General features: G+C 45.5%; 1 protein-coding gene across 3 annotated transcripts in view; it reads right to left on the reverse strand.

The window, feature by feature from the left end:
• The window catches only part of USP54 (ubiquitin specific peptidase 54), a 270,589-nt gene that overhangs the window by 83,466 nt on the left and 166,827 nt on the right, over window positions 1-20,296 (reverse strand). For all 3 annotated transcript variants that reach the window (XM_084635210.1, XM_084635211.1, XM_084635212.1), the window contains 3 exons: window positions 18,627-18,740; window positions 18,024-18,106; window positions 10,543-10,648 (listed from right to left, as the gene is read on the reverse strand). In XM_084635210.1, coding sequence (XP_084491336.1) covers window positions 10,543-10,648; window positions 18,024-18,106; window positions 18,627-18,740 — 303 coding nt within the window. The remainder of the gene's footprint in view (window positions 1-10,542; window positions 10,649-18,023; window positions 18,107-18,626; window positions 18,741-20,296) is intronic.

Here is a 20,296-nt window from a genome sequence, read left to right on the forward strand (position 1 = left end):
GTGGCCCTTCTGGAACCTGTGGGGTCCCTCCCCAGTCAATTACAGCTCTGCAGCCATGTCAGCTGGCTCCATCTTCTGAGCGTTGGAAGCATCATTGCCACAAGCATTGTAGCATTTGTACTGAGCCCGGCACTGAGCAGGATCCCTCTTGTGTCCTTCATTTGCTCATGTGCGGCCGCACAGGCGTACACATTAGAGGGAACTATACAAGGACCACCTGAATGGAGCTCACAGACCACTGGCGGTCCATGGACCACAGTTGCAGAACCACTGGACTAGATGTTCCAAATATTCAAGGCAGCAGTGGACTGGGGGGCACTCTAACCTAAACAAACACTGGTGCGACCTAAGAACTCTTAGTGCCAACTTAGCGGGGCTCCAGACATCTTCTGGTTCTGGTATGTATATTCTGGTTCACCAAAGACCATAATGTGAGATTTCAAATGAAAGCCAGTGACACACTGATCATCAATATCACTGTGAAATGTATGTACCTGTACCATGCAAGGAGTTATATATCTGTACCAGAAAATTATGTTCTTAAGCACGTAAAGTTAAAAGCAAGTCACAAAGGATCTTGATAGGCTCTAAGATAACCTCATTCATTGGCAGCACTAGTCTAACTGAGGCCTCAGATGTTATAATGTCCACCAGCGAGAGGGATTTCTCCCGGACCTCCTCTGGGTGGATATCAAGTGCCATAGTCAGCTTCCTCAACAGCTGCTGCTGAGTCTTAAAATCATCGAGAGATGGAGAAATAGGCTCCGACACAACTGTGTCAGCTTCTGGTCCTCTTGTAGCTGCTTGCAAGAGGGATCCTGCTCAGTGCCGGGCTCAGTACAAATGCTACAATGCTTGTGGCAATGATGCTTCCAACGCTCAGAAGATGGAGCCAGCTGACATGGCTGCAGAGCTGTAATTGACTGGGGAGGGACCCCACAGGTTCCAGAAGGGCCACTGGTATGGCACTGGACCCAGCTACGCTTAGACCAAGGATCCCTCCTGAAACTGGGACAGAAACCAGGGCAGACAGGTGGCATATCCCTCCTGAAGGGACCAGCTGTATTGGGACACATAGGAACCTACTTCAAAGCCTGATGATGACAAAGCTTCTCCTGAGACCAAGGCAGTGCCATACTAGTCGATATCAGAGAAGGCAGCTCAGATTCTAATGGAACCAGGGATATCTTCTGTGGCTTTCCTCTAGACAGTGCTGGCCTCACTGGTGCCCTGATGGCTGCATCCAGTGGAGCTGGTCGGTGTGTAGATGAAGGCATAGGAGGCAGTATCCTGGGCACTGGTGCTGGGCAAGCCTCTTGAACAACTGGTGACATCGGCACCAAGAGGTTCCAACAGCTCTCTCACAGCTTCAAAGGCCTCAGAAGTAGACAGTACCAGGAAGATAGTATGCGGTACCAAGACATGAGGAGATGCCAGTGAAGGAGCTTTGGGAGTCAGTCTTTAAAGGCCCCACTGGGCTCTGGAGTCAACAAACTCCCATTTAGAGATATGCACGGGGGAGTGCTTCCTCTTTGAACGCCCTCTCGACTCCTTAGCAGAGTTCATCTTCTTTGATTCCCTCAACAATCCCAGTACTGAGTCCAATTTCTGATGCCTCTTCTTCGGTACAAGACACGCCGATCTGCCTCTCGATTCCAGAAGAGCTGGAGGTGCGCTGACAGACTCTGAGGTGTTCAGTACCCAGATCAATGAAGAGGGCTCAGGTGGAGGCCATAGCGCCAATTCCATGAGCAGATATTTCAATTTGGCTGCCCTGCCTTTTTTCAAACAGGGCTTAAAGCCCTTACAAATACCATATTTATTGCTCACATGAGCCTCCCCAAAGCACTTAAGGCAGCTACGGTGAGGGTCACTATTTGGCATAGCCTTGCTGCAAGAGTGGCAGAGCTTGCAACCCGGAAAGCACAGCATACCTCTGGTATTGAGGCTGGTACCCAAACTGGGTGCTGGAATCCACCAAAACAACAAAAACAAAAGAAACTCTTTAATATTTGCCAACTAACTGTACTGACTATACATGATATTATACACAGTTACTAAGAAAGACTTCAACTAGCAAGGATAGGGAGATCCAACAGCCATCACAGGTGGTAGGAAGGAACAAAGGGGAGTATGGGGCAGCTCACACCTTTAAGCCTGCACGATGTATGTGAGACAGCAGAGGATGCTGAAGCAGCCCTGATGGGTACTGCTAAGGGTAAAAGGAAAAGGAGTACTTGTGGCACCTTAGAGACTAACCAATTTATTTGAGCATAAGCTTTCGTGAGCTACAGCTCACTTCATCGGATGCATACTGTGGAAAGTATAGAAGATCTTTTTATACACACAAAGCATGAAAAAATGGGTGTTTACCACTACAAAAGATTTTCTCTCCCCCCACCCCACTCTCCTGCTGGTAATAGCTTATCTAAAGTGATCACTCTCCTTACAATGTGTATGATAATCAAGTTGGGCCATTTCCAGCACAAATCCAGGGTTTACCAAGAACGTCGGGGGGGGCGGGGGGGTTGGAAAAAACAAGGGGAAATAGGTTACACGGCTGTTACTCTGAAACCTGCTAAGGGTAAAAGCTTTCCAATTGTGAAGTGGAGTTCACAGACACCTGCAGTAGAATGGACAAATGCAATCACTCAACAAGAAAATTTATTTAAGATACTGTTCCAATAATTCCTCACACCAGACAGTTTAAAAAACAGAGAGAGATTGAATAGGGACAAATATTGGAGAAATTGTGAAAGAGGAGATTTTATGCACATATTGTGGCTATGTCCAGTCATTAGGGAGTACTGGGATGCAATCTGTAACCAAATATCACAATGTGTTGGATATTTATTATCAAATGACCCTTTGGTAATCCTCTTTGGGCTTCCTAGTAGCAATGGGCATACAAAAGGAAATAGAGAATTAATCAGCTAGTAGCTGCTCAGCTACTGATAGCTTCTCTATGTAAAAAGAAAAATAGTCCAACCATAGAGGAACAGTTAAAAAAAAATACGGGAGGTTGTTACGGAAAAAATAATGCATCAACTATGTACCCAGCAAAACAGAGGACAAATAGATACTTAGATATTTGGTTACCTTTTATTCAGCACTTAGACAAGTATATTCATCTGCAAAAAAAATAGCACACCTGTCCAATTTTTTTAAATATTAACATTTGATGGAGATACCTGGTGTGTTGAGTATGTGTAATCAGAGATTTCACTCAATCTAATAAAATCCATGCTCACTCTGTAATATGGTAACATCCTGTTAAACAGAGATTTGATGACTACTTTCCTGTATAAATGTTCTCTTTAAACATGAGCTCACTGTTGTAATCATTACCATTTTGTTTCTGATACTTATGTGGCAAGGATTTGTAAACCTGTTAATATTTCCTAAATAAATAAATAAATAGTAAAATAATTTTGTGTGCAAGTACACGTACACATACAAGCACACACACACACACACACAAAAGGGCTGCGATCAGAAGCATTTTCAACACCCTGGAAAAAAGTTTCCCATCCAAAATAAGAGAACTGCAATTCCAACAAGTGATACAAAATTAAAAAGCTTTCTATTTAGCCTTGCCAGAGTCACTGTATCACCTTCACCACCCTCAATGTCAGGTCACTTTAGGCTGCTTTGCACAGATTCTCAGGACAAAATATCCTTTTCATAAAAGGCTTCTCATAGCCAAGAGGCCTGTTTCACCACTGAATCTAATCACTCCTGACACTTTATCCACGGAATGAAAGATAAAGTGGGGATGGGGGGAGGGATAGCTCAGTGGTTTGAGCATTGGCCTGCTAAACCCAGGGTTGTGAGTTCAATCCTTGAGGGGGCCATTTGCGATCTCTGGCAAAAATTGGGGATTGGTCCTGCTTTGAGCAGGGGGTTGGACTAGATGACCTCCTGAGGTCCTTTCCAACCCTGATATTCTATGATTCTATGACCTCTTCCTCTCAACAGCAATTTACAAAGGTGGTTTAATCTTTATAAGATTAAATCATCAGGATTCTCTTTGCAAGCTTCACTACAGCATCTTTCAGTCCAAACAACCCAAGAGAGCATAGCTTGAGATTTCCATGTCATCTTTTTGGGGGTTAGTAATAAGTCAGCCAAAAGCAAAGGGGTGGGGGGGAAGCCTTTTTCCAAACACTGGGATATCTTAGGGAGAGAGAAGGACACATATATTCTATTTTCCAAATGTCATTCAGGTGGCTGACGTTAACTACAGGAATTTGTGTGGTCTCCCTCGGGGCAACTGAATTGCCTTACCTGCTATTCTCTTCCTCTCTTCTCCCATTGGTTTGAAGTGCTACTGAGCTATTCTCAAGGAGCACAACTAAATTCATAACTTTCTGATAGAGAGGAAGGAATGCTGAGTCCTGATACAGTGATTCATATCTTGCATTACAGGAGGTGCTACTTTTAACTAAGCCACCTCAGGATGGTTCCCCAGAATGTTAAATAAACAAGCCAAAAAGTAAGATGAGGATAACAACAGAAGAAGGGGAAGCGATCAGCAAACGATTTAGTCAAACCAAAGAATTCACACCTGATAAATCAAAGGGCTCTTGTCTTCCACAAAGGCTATATTCTTACTAAATTATGACTTTCCATATTTTGATTCAACTGATAAAAGCTTGCCAATTTTTTAAATGTGAAAAATATATATTCATCTACTTTCATTCTCAAAGAGCCGAAGCATTTTTACTCCAACTTTCCAAAAAGGAGACATTCATCTTTGGCAGAAACTAAGCATGGAAAATTTCAGTCAGAAAGGTGAAAGTTTCGGAAAGTTATAAGCAACTGAAAATAAAAGGGTTAAAATGGAAATCCTAACACAGCCTTGGTTAGTGCAGTTGTTACAATTCCTGCTACAATCAATGCCAGTTTCTTCTCCTTCTCCTCACAAAGGTTCACCACTAAACTCCACTGAGGATCTGACAAGATTCGTATCCCAAGAGTACACAAAGCTATAATTTTAACAGCAGCAATAATTTACAACAGTGGCTTATAGACACCAAAATGCATCAAGAAGTTTGCCCATCCTTCTCCTAGCTACTAATTCAGGTCCTGACCCTGTATGAACTTCAAGTTAAGCACATGCAAAAGACTTTGCAGGATCATGGCCTTAGCCTTGGTCTACACTAGGACTTTAGATCGAATTTAGCAGCGTTAAATCGATGTAAACCTGCACCCGTCCACACAATGAAGCCCTTTATTTCGACTTAAAGGGCTCTTAAAATCGATTTCCTTACTCCACCCCTGACAAGTGGATTAGCGCTTAAATCGACCTTGCCGGCTCGAATTTGGGGTACTGTGGACACAATTCGATGGTATTGGCCTCCGGGAGCTATCCCAGAGTGCTCCATTCTGACCGCTCTGGACAGCACTCTCAACTCAGATGCACTGGCCAGGTAGACAGGAAAAGAACCGCGAACTTTTAAATCCCATTTCCTGTTTGGCCAGCGTGGCAAGCTGCAGGTGACCATGATGGAGTCCCTGAATCGCAAAAGAGCTCCAGCATGGACCGAACGGGAGGTACGGGATCTGATCACTGTTTGGGGAGAGGAATCCATGCTATCAGAACTCTGTTCCAGTTTTCGAAATGCCAAAACCTTTGTCAAAATCTCCCAGGGCATGAACGACAGAGGCCATAACAGGAACCTGAAGCAGTGCCGCATGAAACTGAAGGAGCTGAGGCAAGCCTACCAGAAAAACAGAGAGGAGAACGGCCGCTCCGGGTCAGAGCCCCAAATATGCCGCTTCTATGATGAGCTGCATGCCATTTTAGGGGGTTCAGCAACCACTACCCCAGCCGTGTTGTTTTGACTCCTTCAATGGAGATAGAGGCAATACGGAAGCAGGTTTTGGGGACGAAGAAGATGATGATGAGGAGGAGGTTGTAGATAGCTCACAGCAAGCAAGCGGAGAAACCGGTTTTCCCGACCGCCAGGAACTGTTTCTCACCCTGGACCTGGAGCCAGTACCCCCCGAACCCACCCAAGGCTGCCTCCTGGACCCAGCAGGCGGAGAAGGGACCTCTGGTGAGTGTACCTTTTAAAATACTATACATGGTTTAAAAGCAAGCATGTGAAAGGATTACTTTGCCCTGGCATTCGCGGTTCTCCTAGATGTACTCCTAAAGCCTTTGCAAAAGGTTTCTGGGGAGGGCAGCCTTATTGCGTCCTTCATGGTAGGACACTTTACCACTCCAGGCAGGTAACATGTACTCGGGAATCATTGTAGAACAAAGCATTGCAGTGTATGTTTGATGGCATTCAAACAACATCCGTTCTTTATCTCTCTGTGTTATCCTCAGGAGAGTGAGATATAATTCCTGGTCACCTGGTTGAAATAGAGTGCTTTTCTTCAGGGGACACTCAGAGGAGCCCATTCCTGCTGGGCTGTTTGCCTGTGGCTAAACAGAAATGTTCCCCGCTGTTAGCCACAGGGAGGGGGGAAGGTTGAGGGGGTAGCCACGCGGTGGGGGGAGGCAAAATGCAACCTTGTAACGAAAGCACATGTGCTATGTATGTAACGTTAACTGCAAGGTTTACCCTGAAAGAGTGTAGCGACTGTTTTATAAAATCTGTCTTTTTAAATACCGCTGTCCCTTTTTTTTTCTCCACCAGCTGCATGTGTTTCAATGATCACAGGATCTTCTCCTTCCCAGAGGCTAGTGAAGCTTAGAAAGAAAAAAAACGCACTCGCGATGAAATGTTCTCCGAGCTCATGCTGTCCTCCCACACTGACAGAGCACAGATGAATGCGTGGAGGCAAATAATGTCAGAGTGCAGGAAAGCACAAAATGACCGGGAGGAGAGGTGGTGGGCTGAAGAGAGTAAGTGGCGGGCTGAAGAGAGGGCTGAAGCTCAAATGTGGCGGCAGCGTGATGAGAGGAGGCAGGATTCAATGCTGAGGCTGCTGGAGGACCAAAGCAGTATGCTCCAGTGCATGGTTGAGCTGCAGCAAAGGCAGCTGGAGCACAGACTGCCACTACAGCCCCTCTGTAACCAACCGCCCTCCTCCCCAAGTTCCATAGCCTCCACACCCAGACACCCAAGAACGCGGTGGGGGGGCCTCCGGCCAACCAGCCACTCCACCACAGTGGATTGCCCAAAAAAAAGAAGGCTGTCATTCAATAAATTTTAAAGTTGTAAACTTTTAAAGTGCTGTGTGGCATTTTCCTTCCCTCCTCCACCACCCCTCCTGGGCTACTTTGGTAGTCATCCCCCTATTTGTGTGATGAATGAATAAAGAATGCATGAATGTGAAGCAACAATGACTTTATTGCCTCTGCAAGCGGTGATTGAAGGGAGGAGGGGCGGGTGGTAAGCTTACAGGGAAGTAGAGTGAACCAAGGGGCGGGGGGTTTCATCAAGGAGAAACAAACAGAACTTTCACACCGTAGCCTGGCCAGTCATGAAACTGGTTTTCAAAGCTTCTCTGATGCGTACCGCGCCCTCCTGTGCTCTTCTAACCGCCCTGGTGTCTGGCTGTGCGTAACCAGCAGCCAGGCGATTTGCCTCAACCTCCCACCCCGCCATAAACGTCTCCCCCTTACTCTCACAGATATTGTGGAGCACACAGCAAGCAGTAATAACAATGGGAATATTGGTTTCGCTGAGGTCTAAGCGAGTCAGTAAACTGCGCCAGCGCGCCTTTAAACGTCCAAATGCACATTCTACCACCATTCTGCACTTGCTCAGCCTGTAGTTGAACAGCTCCTGACTACTGTCCAAGCTGCCTGTGTATGGCTTCATGAGCCATGGCATTAAGGGGCAGGCTGGGTCCCTAAGGATAACTACAGGCATTTCAACATCCCCAACAGTTATTTTCTGGTCTGGGAAGAAAGTCCCTTCCTGCAGCTTTTGAAACAGACCAGAGTTCCTGAAGATGCGAGCGTCATGTACCTTTCCCGGCTATCCCACGTTGATGTTGGTAAAACGTCCCTTGTGATCCACCAGAGCTTGCAGCACTATCGAAAAGTACCCCTTGCAGTTTATGTACTCGCTGGCTTGGTGCTCCGGTGCCAAGATAGGGATATGGTTTCCGTCTATGGCCCCACCACACTTAGGGAATCCCATTGCAGCAAAGCCATCCACTATGACCTGCACATTTCCCAGGGTCACTACCCTTGATATCAGCAGATCTTTGATTGCGTGGGCTACTTGCATCACAGCAGCCCCCACAGTAGATTTGCCCACTCCAAATTGATTCCCGACTGACCGGTAGCTGTCTGGCGTTGCAAGCTTCCACAGGGCTATCGCCACTCACTTCTCAACTGTGAGGGCTGCTCTCATCTTGGAATTCATGCACCTCAGGGCAGGGGAAAGCAAGTCACAAAGTTCCATGAAATTGCCCTTACGCATGCGAAAGTTTCGCAGCCACTGGGAATCATCCCAGACCTGCAACATTATGCGGTCCCACCAGTCTGTGCTTGTTTCCCGAGCCCAGAATCGGCGTTCCACAGCATGAACCTGCCCCATTAGCACCATGATGCATGCATTGGCAGGGCCCATGCTTTCAGAGAAATCTGTGTCCATGTCCTGATCACTCACATGACTGCGCTGACGTCGCCTCCTCGCCCAGTATCGCTTTGCCAGGTTCTGGTGCTGCATATACTGCTGGATAATGCGTGTGGTGTTTAATGTGCTCCTAATTGCCAAAGTGAGCTGAGCGGCCTCCATGCTTGCCTTGGTATGGCATCCGCACAGAAAAAAGGCGCAAAACGATTGTTTGCCCTTGCTTTCACGGAGGGAGGGAGGGAACGGGGGCCTGACGATATGTACTCAGAACCACCCGCGACAATGTTTTAGCCCCATCAGGCATTGGGATCTCAACCCAGAATTCCAATGGGCAGGGGAGACTGCGGGAACTGTGGGATAGCTATCCACAGTGCAATGCTCCGGAAGTCGACTCTAGCCTCGGTACTGTGGAAGCACTCCGCCGAGTTAATGCACTTAATGCACTTGGAGCATTTTCTGTGGGGACACACACACTCGAATATATAAAACCGATTTCTAAAAAAACGACTTCTATAAATTCGACCTTATTCCGTAGTGTAGACATACCCTTAGACTGTAAGCTCTTATGGGTAAGGAATCTCACCCCATTTGTGCTGCAAAACACCATTTACATTTATAGAATTAAATAAATAGATATCCTCAAATTCCATTCACTGCCATATGTTGAACTTAAAAGAATCCAACTGTATTTTTGTATGGCTTGTGGTAGCACAGTACATGAAGGCTAGCTGGACATGTGCAAAGAACTGCTTTTACAAGGTTAAATACCAGTTTTTCTCAAACCTCCTAATTTATGCTTTTACTCCTTCTCCACTCCAAAGGCCCTTTAATGACATGCCCCAAGAGAAATGCACAGTTCCATTTCTTATACTGAAACATGTGAGCCCAGTTGAAATCATCATCTGTCACTAGGTTGCCTCCCCCATTCAGTAAGGGTCCCACACTTTCCCTGACCTTTTTCTTATTCCTAACGTACGTGTAGAAACCCTTCTTGTTACCCTTCATTTCCCCCTGCTAGTGCAACTCCAGTTGTGTTTTAGCCTTCCTGATTACATCCCTGAATGTTCGAGCAATATTTTTATACTCCTCCCTAGTCATCTGACCGAGTTTCCACTTCTTGTAAGCTTCCTTTTTGTGTTTAAGCTCACAAAAGATTTCACTGTTAAGCCAAGCTGGCCACCTGCCATATTTGCTATTCTTTCTGCATATCAGGATGGTTTGTTCCTGCACCCTCAATAAAGCTTCTTTAAAATACAGCCAGCTTTCCTGGACTCCTGTTCCCCCCATATTAGCCTCCCAGGGGATCCTGCCCATCAGTTCCCTAATGGAGTCAAAGCCTGCTTTTCTGAAGTACAGGGTCCGTATTTTGCTACTCTCCTTTCTTCCTTTTGTGAGCATCCTGAACTCAACCATCTCATGGTCACTGCTCCCCAGGCTGCCACCCACTTCTACTTCCCCTACCAATTCTTCTCTGCTTGTAAGCAGGAGGTCAAGAGGAGAACGGCCCCTGGTTGGTTCCTCCAGTAGTTGCACCAGGAAGTTGTCCCCAACACTCTCCAAAAACTTCCTGGATTGTCTGTGTACTGCTGTATTGCTCTCCCAGCAAATGTCAGGTGACTATATGCTAAGAGTGCTCCAACATAAAATAGCCCTCCAGTAATGTCATTTCAGTTTCTTTGGATGAGATTTTCTAACTCCTATTCCTCACAATGTCTGCTCTCTTCTCTTACCTCGATCCATAACTTATGTCCCAGCAATTCCAGCTGTCAAAGAGTGGGCACAGATAACAGCTTTTCTTTTCCCATACCCGAAGGGTCATAAAACCTACTGGAAGTCTTACCCACAAAGAAAATTGGTCCATCCATCTCTGACGCCTCTAGCATTGTGATGAGCTAAATCTTTAAAACCCTTTGTAGTCAGAGGCACATAACAGCAGACACTACTAGCCCTCTTCTGTCTTTTGCTTCTGTTAAAAAGTCAAGCTAAGCATACTAACCGGACAGTTTCGCAGGTCTCCCATGGTGCTGGCATTCTGCAGTAACTCTCCAAACATATCTGGAGTGGGTTTCTCTCGTCGCTCCAGCATGCAAATAGCTTGATTGCTTCAGTTCAAGGACAGCATAGAGAAGAAAAGTTTGTTAAAAAGTTGAATAAATACACATTTTCATTTAGCATTTATGCCATAATTAGAAAGCTGAAAAAGTAAAAACTATAATATTTTAAATTGCTTATTTTTGCAATTAATTTTTATTTATTTTGAAAATATTTTAATGTGTAAAACAGATATGTTTCAGTGGTGGATTCATGCATTTTCTGTGAGTATGTTGCAGAAAGAAAATGGGAAGTTTAAAGAGAGATGATAGACAATTCAAGTTTGGCTTCAAATTTGAGATTTTAAGAGAAAACTTAATAGAAATGTTTCAAGGAATATTTAACTTCCAATTAAAACACATTTTTACAGCAAATAAGTGCTTCCCTACAGAATTTGCAACCCAACCACACCAGTATTATGCTGTTGCACAAGACCTTCTAAAGGTAAAATCTTACAGATGAAATTATAAGCAACAGTGAAGCAGATATTTAATTGCACTGTTCAAGCTGAAAGATTGCAAAAAGGAAACAAACAGCATTAGTGGAAAAAAGTAAATTATATTTTAAATATCAGAGGGTTAGCTGTGTTAGTCTGGATCTGTAAAAGTGGCAAAGAGTCCTGTGGCACTTTACAGACTAACAGACGTATTGGAGCATAAGCTTTCGTGGGTGAATACCCACTTCATTGGATGCATATATTTTAAAGTTAACAGTTTTATTATAAGCAACGTGTAAGAACGTACATAAACCAAGCATGGTTTTTATGTTCATCATGTTCCTTCAAATGCTACAGTCCCAAATAAAAATTTTAATCTCATTTGAAATTCTTATGACAAACATTAAATATTAATATTTTAAATGAATAAAACCATTCAGGTAAACAATGTCAGCCAGAAAGCTCACCTAAATGTTAGCAGCCACAAGGGGTAATACAGCATATGCTCACAACCCTTTTGATATACTATCAGCACTGGTCTACACTAGGAGTTGAGGTCGAATTTAGCAGCGTTCAATTGATTTAACCCTGCACCCGTCCACACGACAAAGGCCCCCCCCCTTTTTTTTCTTCTTTTTTTTACTTAAAGGGCTCTTAAAATCGAATTTGGGGTACTGTGGACGCAATTAGACAGTATTGGCCTCCGGGAGCTATCCCAGAGTGCTCCATTGTGACTGCTCTGGACAGCACTCTCAACTCAGATTTACTGGCCAGGTAGAAAGAAAAAGGCCTGCAAACTTTTGAATCTCATTTCCTGTTTGGCCAGCGTGGCAAGCTGCAGGTGACGATGCAGAGCTCATCAGCAGAGGTGACCATGATGGAGTCCCAGAATCGCAAAAGAGCTCCAGCATGGACTGAACGGGAGGTACGGGATCTGACTGCTGTATGGGGAGAGGAATCTGTGCTATCAGAACTCCCTTCCAGTTTTCGAAATGTCAAAACATTTCTCAAAATCTCCCAGGGTATGAAGGACAGAGGCCATAACAGGGACCCAAACCAGTGGCGAGTGAAACTTAAAGAGCTGAGGCAAGCCTCCCAGAAAACCAGAGAGGCAAATGGCTGCTCCGGGTCAGAGGCCCAAACATGCCGCTTCTATGATGAGCTGCATGCCATTTTAGGGGGTTCAGCCACCACTACCCCAACTGTGTTGTTTGACTCCTTTAATGGAGATGGAGGCAATACGGAAGCAGGTTTTGGGGATGAGGAAGATGATGAGGTTGTAGATAGCTCACAAGAAGCAAGCGGAGAAACCGGTTTTCCCGACAGCCAGGAACTGTTTCTCACCCTGGACCTGGAGCCAGTACCCCCCGAACCCACCCAAGGATGCCTCCCGGACCCGCCAGGCGGAGAAGGGATCTCTGGTGAGTGTACCTTTTAAAATAGTATACATGGTTTAAAAGCAAGCGTGTTTAATGATTAATTTGCCCTGGCATTCACGGCCAGTACAGCTACTGGAAAAGTCTCAACATGTCTGGGGATGGAGTGGAAATCCTCCAGGGACATCTCCATAAAGCTCTCCTGGATGTACTCCCAAAGCCTTTGCAAAAGGTTTCTGGGGAGGGCAGCATTATTCCGTCCACCATGGTAGGACACTTTACCATGCCACACCAGTAGCACGTAGTCGGGAATCATTGCAGAACAAAGCATTGCAGTGTATGTTTGCTGGCGTTCAAACAACATCCATTCTTTATCTCTCTGTATTATCCTCAGGAGAGCGATATTCATGGTCACCTGGTTGAAATCGGGTGCTTTTATTAAGGGGACATTCAGAGGTGCCCGTTCCTGCTGGGCTGTTTGCCTGTGGCTGAACAGAAATGTTCCCCACTGTTAGCAACGGGGAGGGGCTAGGCACATGGTGGGGAGAGGCAAAATGCAGCCTTGTAACGAAAGCACATGTGCTATGTATGTAATGTTAACAGCAAGGTTTACCCTGAAAGAGTGTACCCATTGTTCTATAAAATGTGTCTTTTTAAATACCGCTGTCCCTTTTGTCCCGCCAGCTGCATGTGTTTCAAGGATCACAGGATCTTCTCCTTCCCAGAGGCTAGCAAAGATTAGAAGACAAAAAAAAAAAAATGCATTCACAATTAAATGTTCTCTGAGCTCATGCTGTCCTTCCACACTGACAGAGCACAGACGAATGCATGGAGGCAGACAACGTCAGAGTGCAGGAAAGCATAAAATGACGGGAGGAGAGGTGGCGGGCTGAAGAGAGGGCTGAAGCTGAAAGGTGGCGGCAGCATGATGAGAGGAGGCAGGATTCAATGCTGAGGCTGCTGGAGGATCAAACTAATATGCTCCAGCGTATGGTTGAGCCGCAGGAAAGGCAACAGGAGCGCAGACCGCCACTACAGCCCCTGTGTAACCAACCGCCTTCCTCCCCAAGTTCCATAGCCTCCTCACCCAAACGCCCAAGAATGCAGTGGGGGGACCTCCGGACACCCAGCCACTCCACCTCAGAGGATTGCCCAAGCAACAGAAGGCTGGCATTCAATAAGTTTTAAAGTGCTGTGTGGCCTTGTCCTTCCCTCCTCCACCACCCCTCCCTGGCTACCTTGGCAGTTATCTCCCTATTTGTGTGATGAATTAATAAAGAATGCATGAATGTGAAGCAACAATGACTTTATTGCCTCTGCAAGCAGTGATCGAAGGGAGGAGGGGAGGATGATTAGCTTACAGGGAAGTAGAGTGAACCAAGCGCAGGGGGGTTCATCAAGGAGAAACAAACAGAACTTTCACACCGTAGCCTGGCCAGTCATGAAACTGGTTTTCAAAACTTCTCTGATGCGCACCGCACCCTCCTGTGCTCTTCTAACCACCCAGGTGTCTGGCTGCGCGTAACCAGCAGCCAGGCGATTTGCCTCAACCTCCCACCCCGCCATAAACGTCTCCCCCTTACTCTCACAGAGATTGTGGAGTGCACAGCAAGCAGTAATAACAATGGGAATATTGGTTTCACTGAGGTCTAAGTGAGTCAGTAAACTGCGCCAGCGTGCTTTTAAATGTCCAAATGCACATTCTACCACCATTCTGCACTTGCTCAGCCTGTAGTTGAACAGCTCCTGACTACAGTCCAAGCTGCCTGTGTATGGCTTCATAAGCCATGGCATTAAGGTGTAGGCTGGGTCCCCAAGGATAACTATAGGCATTTCAACATCCCCAACAGTTATTTTCTGGTCTGGGAAGAAAGTCCCTTCCTGAAGCTTTTCAAACAGACCAGAGTTCCTGAAGATGTGAGCGTCATGTACCTTTCCTGGCCATCCCACGTTGATGTTGGTGAAACGTCCCTTGTGATCCACCAGAGCTTGCAGCACCATTGAAAAGTACCTCTTGTGGTTTATGTACTCGCCGGAGTGGTGCCCCGGTGCCAAGATAGGGATATGGGTTCCGTCTATGGCCCCACCACAGTTAGGGAATCCCATTGCAGCAAAGCCATCCACTATGACCTGCACATTTCCCAGGGTCACTACCCTTGATATCAGCAGATCTTTGATTGCGTTGGCTACTTGCATCACAGCAGCCCCCACAGTAGATTTGCCCACTCCAAATTGATTCCCGACTGACCGGTAGCTGTCTGGCATTGCAAGCTTCCACAGGGCTATTGCCACTCGCTTCTCAACTGTGAGGGCTGCTCTCATCTTGGCATTCTTGCGCCTCAGGGCAGGGGAAAGCAAGTCACAAAGTTCCATGAAAATGCCCTTATGCATGCGAAAGTTTTGCAGCCACTGGGAATCGTCCCAGAACTGCAACACTATGTGGTCCCGCCAGTCTGTGCTTGTTTCCCGGGCCCAGAATCGGCATTCCACGGCATGAACCTGCCCCGTTAGCACCATGATGCCCGCATTGGCAGGGCCCGTGCTTTGAGAGAAGTCTGTGTCCATGTCCTGATCACTCACATGACTGCGCTGACGTCGCCTCCTCGCCCAGTATCGCTTTGCCAGGTTCTGGTGCTGCATATACTGCTGGATAATGTACGTGGTGTTTTATGTGCTCCTAATTGCCAAAGTGATCTGAGTGGCCTCCATGCTTGTCGTGGTATGGTGTCTGCACAGAAAAAAGGCGTGGAATGATTGTCTACCGGGTCTGATGGAGGGAGGGGCGACGGGCGACTGACAACACGGTTTACAGGGTTGGCTGACAGGGAATTAAAATCAATGAAGGGGGTGGCTTTACATCAAGGAGAAACAAAAACAACTGTCACACAGAATGGCCCCCTCAAGGATTGAACTCAAAACCCTGGGTTTAGCAGGCCAATGCTCAACCCAATGCTCAACCCACTGAGCTATCCCTCCCGCCCCGGTATTTCAGGCAGGACTGAATCTCCCTTAAACTTTTCAAGGTGCCCTTGACAGACCTCACCAAAACAATTGTCGGCTATTGATTTCACAGAGGGAGGGAGGGGGAAGCAAATGAATACAAAACAAATGTGGTGTATTTCTTGTTTTGATCCACTCCATCTATCTTTTACATCTTTGGCTGGCAGCAGAGGGTGCAGTAGGACTGCTAGCCATCTTCATCTCCTGGCTACACGGCAGAAGACAGTGCAATAGGACTGCTAGCCAACCTCATCTCCTGCCTGCTCGCCATACGACGGTACAATAGAACTGCTGGCAGGACTAAAGAGAATGACCTGGTCGAGTCACTCCTCTTTTAGTCCCTGCGTCCATGTCTGCCCAGGCGCTCCTGACTGACCTTACTGAGGCGGCCAGGAGCACCTCGGACATGACGACGACAGTTATGAGGCCTATTGCACTGTCTGCTGCCACAAGGCAATGAGCTGCTACTGTGTAGCTATGCAGTACCGCGTCTGCCAGCACGCAGGAGAAGTACGGTGACAGTGAGCTGAGCGGGCTCCATGCTTGCCGTGGTATGGCATTGCACAGTTAACTCAGGAAAAAAGGGGCGAAACAATTGTCTGCCGTTGCTTTCACGGAGGGAGGGAGGGCCTGATGACGTACCCAGAACCACCTGCGACAATGTTTTTGCCCCATTAGGCATTGGGATCTCAACCCAGAATTCCAGTGGGTGGCGGAGACTGTAGGAACTGTGGGATAGCTACCCACAGTGCAACGATCCAGAAGTCGACGCTAGCCTCGGTACTGTGGAAGCACTCCGCCAAGTTAATGCACTTAGAGCATTTTGTGTGGGGACACACACAATCAACTATATAAAAACGATTTCTAAAAAACCGACTTCTATAAATTGAACCTAATTTCGTAGCATAGACATACCCTCAGTCACAATTTCCCCCCACTGATTTGCATGACAGAAGCTATTTCTGATTTTCAAGACAGTATCCAAATCCCTTTTCACTCCTCCATTGCATGGCTTTTATCCTGGGCAGCAGGTGGGCAGTTAATTTATTTCCATCTCAATCAGGCTTTCGAAAATAGATGGTAACCTCAGCCTTTTATCATCTCTGGTCAGTTTCTTGTAGATAATCATTTGTGTCACCAGCATTTGGAGAAAGGAAAACGTGCTATTTTCCTAAACTATTAGATGGCTGGAGCCAAGGCTTTATGCATTTTCTTTTTTATTTATTTGGAGCAAATATTTTTAGCTATTATTTTTATTCATTCATTTATTCTTTTAGTTTCCGTTTCATGGTAGTCTGTATGTTATATCATCAGGTTTAATGACACTAAACCATAACTGATTTACCAAGAGAGGATAAGAGGAATGCTTAAGGGCCTCTAGATTTTTAGCTCTATTTATCATACAGAATAATGTGTACATAATTTACTTTCTTGCTCTCAGGATAAGACATCTGACTGAATTAAGTGTAAAATGTTTTCTTATAATTCCAAGAGAACATGCAAAGTAGGAATAATGCCGATAAGTTATACTGTCTACTTATTTAAGCTGGTTATCTATGAAGTGGTTTTCATCTAGAGGGGCAAGAAGAATAAGTAAACTAGTGTTTAACAATTCAATGCACCTTCTATAGGCTTAACAAGTGGATACCTCCCATTTTAGGGTTTCCTTTTGGCTGATAGTGCTTTTAGTGTATTTGTTCATCAAATAACTAATTAGCCAGAAAACTCATTTGGGGAATTTTAAAAAATTATTCGTTGTTTTATGTGCTCCTGACAGTCAGGCTTCCACCGTTCAACACTGACAGCTCTTAGATAACTTCATGTGCAGAAACAACATGAAGCTGCTGTCTGAAGCTGAAAGTTAAAACAATAACTCAGTTTTCCACTTAAATATTTATTGATACATTGTAGTCTAAATGTAGTACTAGGATTTTACAGGTAAATCTCTGTTTAAACTGAAAGCCCTATAATGAGATTGTAATACTGTTAGGAACAAAGATAAAGTAGCTTTGCAACAGAAACAGTGTTGAAATAATCTTACAGGAAGGATTTCATGAATATGAACCACAGAAATGCTAGTTTAAAAAAAATTGGTTTAATGCTCATGAAAGTGAACCTGAACTGAACTACCCTTTGATATTTCAGTTCAGCCTACCACACAGTTCTACCAATGTAATTCAATCTTGGCCTTAATTACTCTTTTCTGTTCCAGTTCTGGGCACCACAGCTGTCAATGTTCTTCAGCCCTGAACTGTAGTACTACTCCTTTCCAGCCCTGTTCCCTAACACAGCTCTTCAAGTACCTGTTTCTCTGTTCTATGTAACTCCCTGCCATAAACAGTCCTCTATCTCTACAGCTCTGTCAATACACCTAAATTCTTGATCTACATCTAATCTCCATCCTAATCTTCTGTCCCACAGAAGCCTTATGTTCCAGACCACAGCTATCCTCCACTAATAATGAGCAGAGAACGTTCTGTATGTCGAATTATGTGACAGTGCAGAAAAATACCATGACCAAGGTGCTACTGTAAACAAGGTAAACTCTTTTCCCATATAAAACCCCAGACTCACCAGAGTGAAGTGGTGGAGATGTAATGTACCATCTGGATAAAAGGCAGAGGGTCAGAGGTGGCACCACAGCTGGTACAGACACACTAAAACAGGAAGGGAAAGTAATACCATGAGAAGGCTAAACTGATGAGTCCATGTCACGTATTGTGTGCCTAGGGTTGCCACCTTTCTAACTGCAGATAAACGAAACCCTGAGGGCCTGCCCCCACGCACTTCTTCCCCCGCCCCCCAAGGCTCCACCCTCATCACTCTCTCCTCTCCCCCGCCCCCCCGCTCCCATGTCACTCACTGGATCCGATCAAGGAGCCTGGCTGCAGGTAGGAGGCAGTTCCACCTGAGCAGAGACTGGCACAGGTTAATGACCCGGCGTGTCCCCCTGCCCCATAAATTAGAGTTGCCAGGTCCCCAAAAACTGGACACCTGGCAACCCTAAATGGTACCCGGACACAGAAGCCAAAAACTGGACTGTCCAAGTATAAACCGGATGGGTGGCAATCCTAGCTGTGCCTGTCTGACATTTCTTCAGACATGATGCCAGATTTCTGAGGAACTAAACCTAAATGGGGAGTGGGTGCTTTGTGTAAAAAGATACCACTATCTCACCTGTTCAAACAAGGTCATTGCAAACTTCTGGTGAGAAATGCAGTGCTGAGCAGTGCAGATGTCTTCTTTTGACTCATCCGCAATGTGGAAATGAATCCGCATCAAGAGATTCTCCTATCCCGAAAGGAGGAAAAAAGTGAAAAAGTTGGTAATTTGTAATGTAAACAAACGAAAATTAATTACACATAACTCACTACAATATCTCAGAAATACTAAAATAATGCTGTGTTAAAAAGTCACATTTTACAACAGGATGGAGTGCTCTTCCCAACATCCTAAATGCATTTAGGAACTAAAGAGATTGGCATTTCATTGATATTAAACAAAATAGCTACGTGTATTTTATCTGGAATGCTACACCAATTAACCTTTTTATTTATTTACTAGCCTATCTGCAGGTTCTATCATTTGTTCTGACAAATTCGCAAATGTCAATGGTTTGGCTTAAGTGAAATGGGCACAGCAGCTCTGTGGTGTTTAAACAGTGGGCTGACACTGTCTGGAAGACAACAGCCTAACTGCAGGCTCATCATCCTGGAGTAACTCTTATTAATTATTGTATAATCAATGGATTTTACACCGTGCACCCAAAACTTGGTATGAAAGGGAACTTTATAACAAAGAGCTAGACTACTAATGGAGAGGCAGATGAAATTCTGCAAGAAGCAAGAGTACTGAACACAATCTGTCTCATGAGCACTGATACCTAGAGGTTATTTCAAACAACTCCCTCCGTTCTCTGCATCCTAGAAGCTCTTGTTTCAGGATCCCTCCCAGTACGTCAACATGGATTTATGGTAAGAAGGCCACAGATACCTCTATTAGTATTGTTTTAACCACTTAACTTGACCAGCTTGGACAGATAGGAGAAAGGCCACAGAGGACTCGGTATCTGGACACAGATTAAGCATTAGGCACAGACTCCCAAATTCAGGCTGCCATCTTGTGCTGCAGGAACTAAGCATTCAGTTCCCCTCAACCCCAAAAGCAAGTCTATGCCTACACTGCACTTCTGTCGCTAAAACTTTTGTCCCTCAGGGTGTGAAACCCCCCACCCCCGAACGACCAAAGTTTTAACGCTGGAAAGCCTCTGTGTGGACACCACTTTGTCAGCCGGAAACGCTCTCCCACTGATGAAGTTATGGCCCCGGTGACAAAAAGCAGCTAAGCTGAGTACCTAACAATGGCATGGTTGTAGTGGCACAGTCACACCGTTGTAAGGTGCGCAGAGTAGACATAGCCTAAGTCTCTAGTCCTTATGATTGCAAAGAAAACCTTGAAAAGGTTAACTGAGTGCAAAGCAATGGAGTGATGTCTGCCCTAGCAGTTGTCCATACAGGAAAGTTTGATCAGTTATACTCCTAGAATTATACGAGTATTATAGTTAAACCAACATCAGCATCTATGTGGGCACCCTTATTGCAGCATAAGGGTATGTCTACACTACAGTGGCTGCAGCAGCATTGCTACGGCACTGCAGTTGTGCCACTGTAGCACTATACTGTAGGTGCTTCCTACACCAGAAGACGATGTTTTTCCCATTGATGTAGTAAACCTGCCTCTTCAAGATGCGGTAGCTAGGTCAGCAGAACTCTTCTGTCAACCAAGAGCTTGCCTACACTTAAAATACTACAGCAGCACAACTGCATTGCTGCAACTCCCCAGTGTAG

The sequence above is a fragment of the Lepidochelys olivacea genome (genome assembly GCF_965140295.1).
Source record: "Lepidochelys olivacea isolate rLepOli2 genome assembly, chromosome: 7".
Lineage (NCBI taxonomy): Eukaryota > Metazoa > Chordata > Testudines > Cheloniidae > Lepidochelys > Lepidochelys olivacea.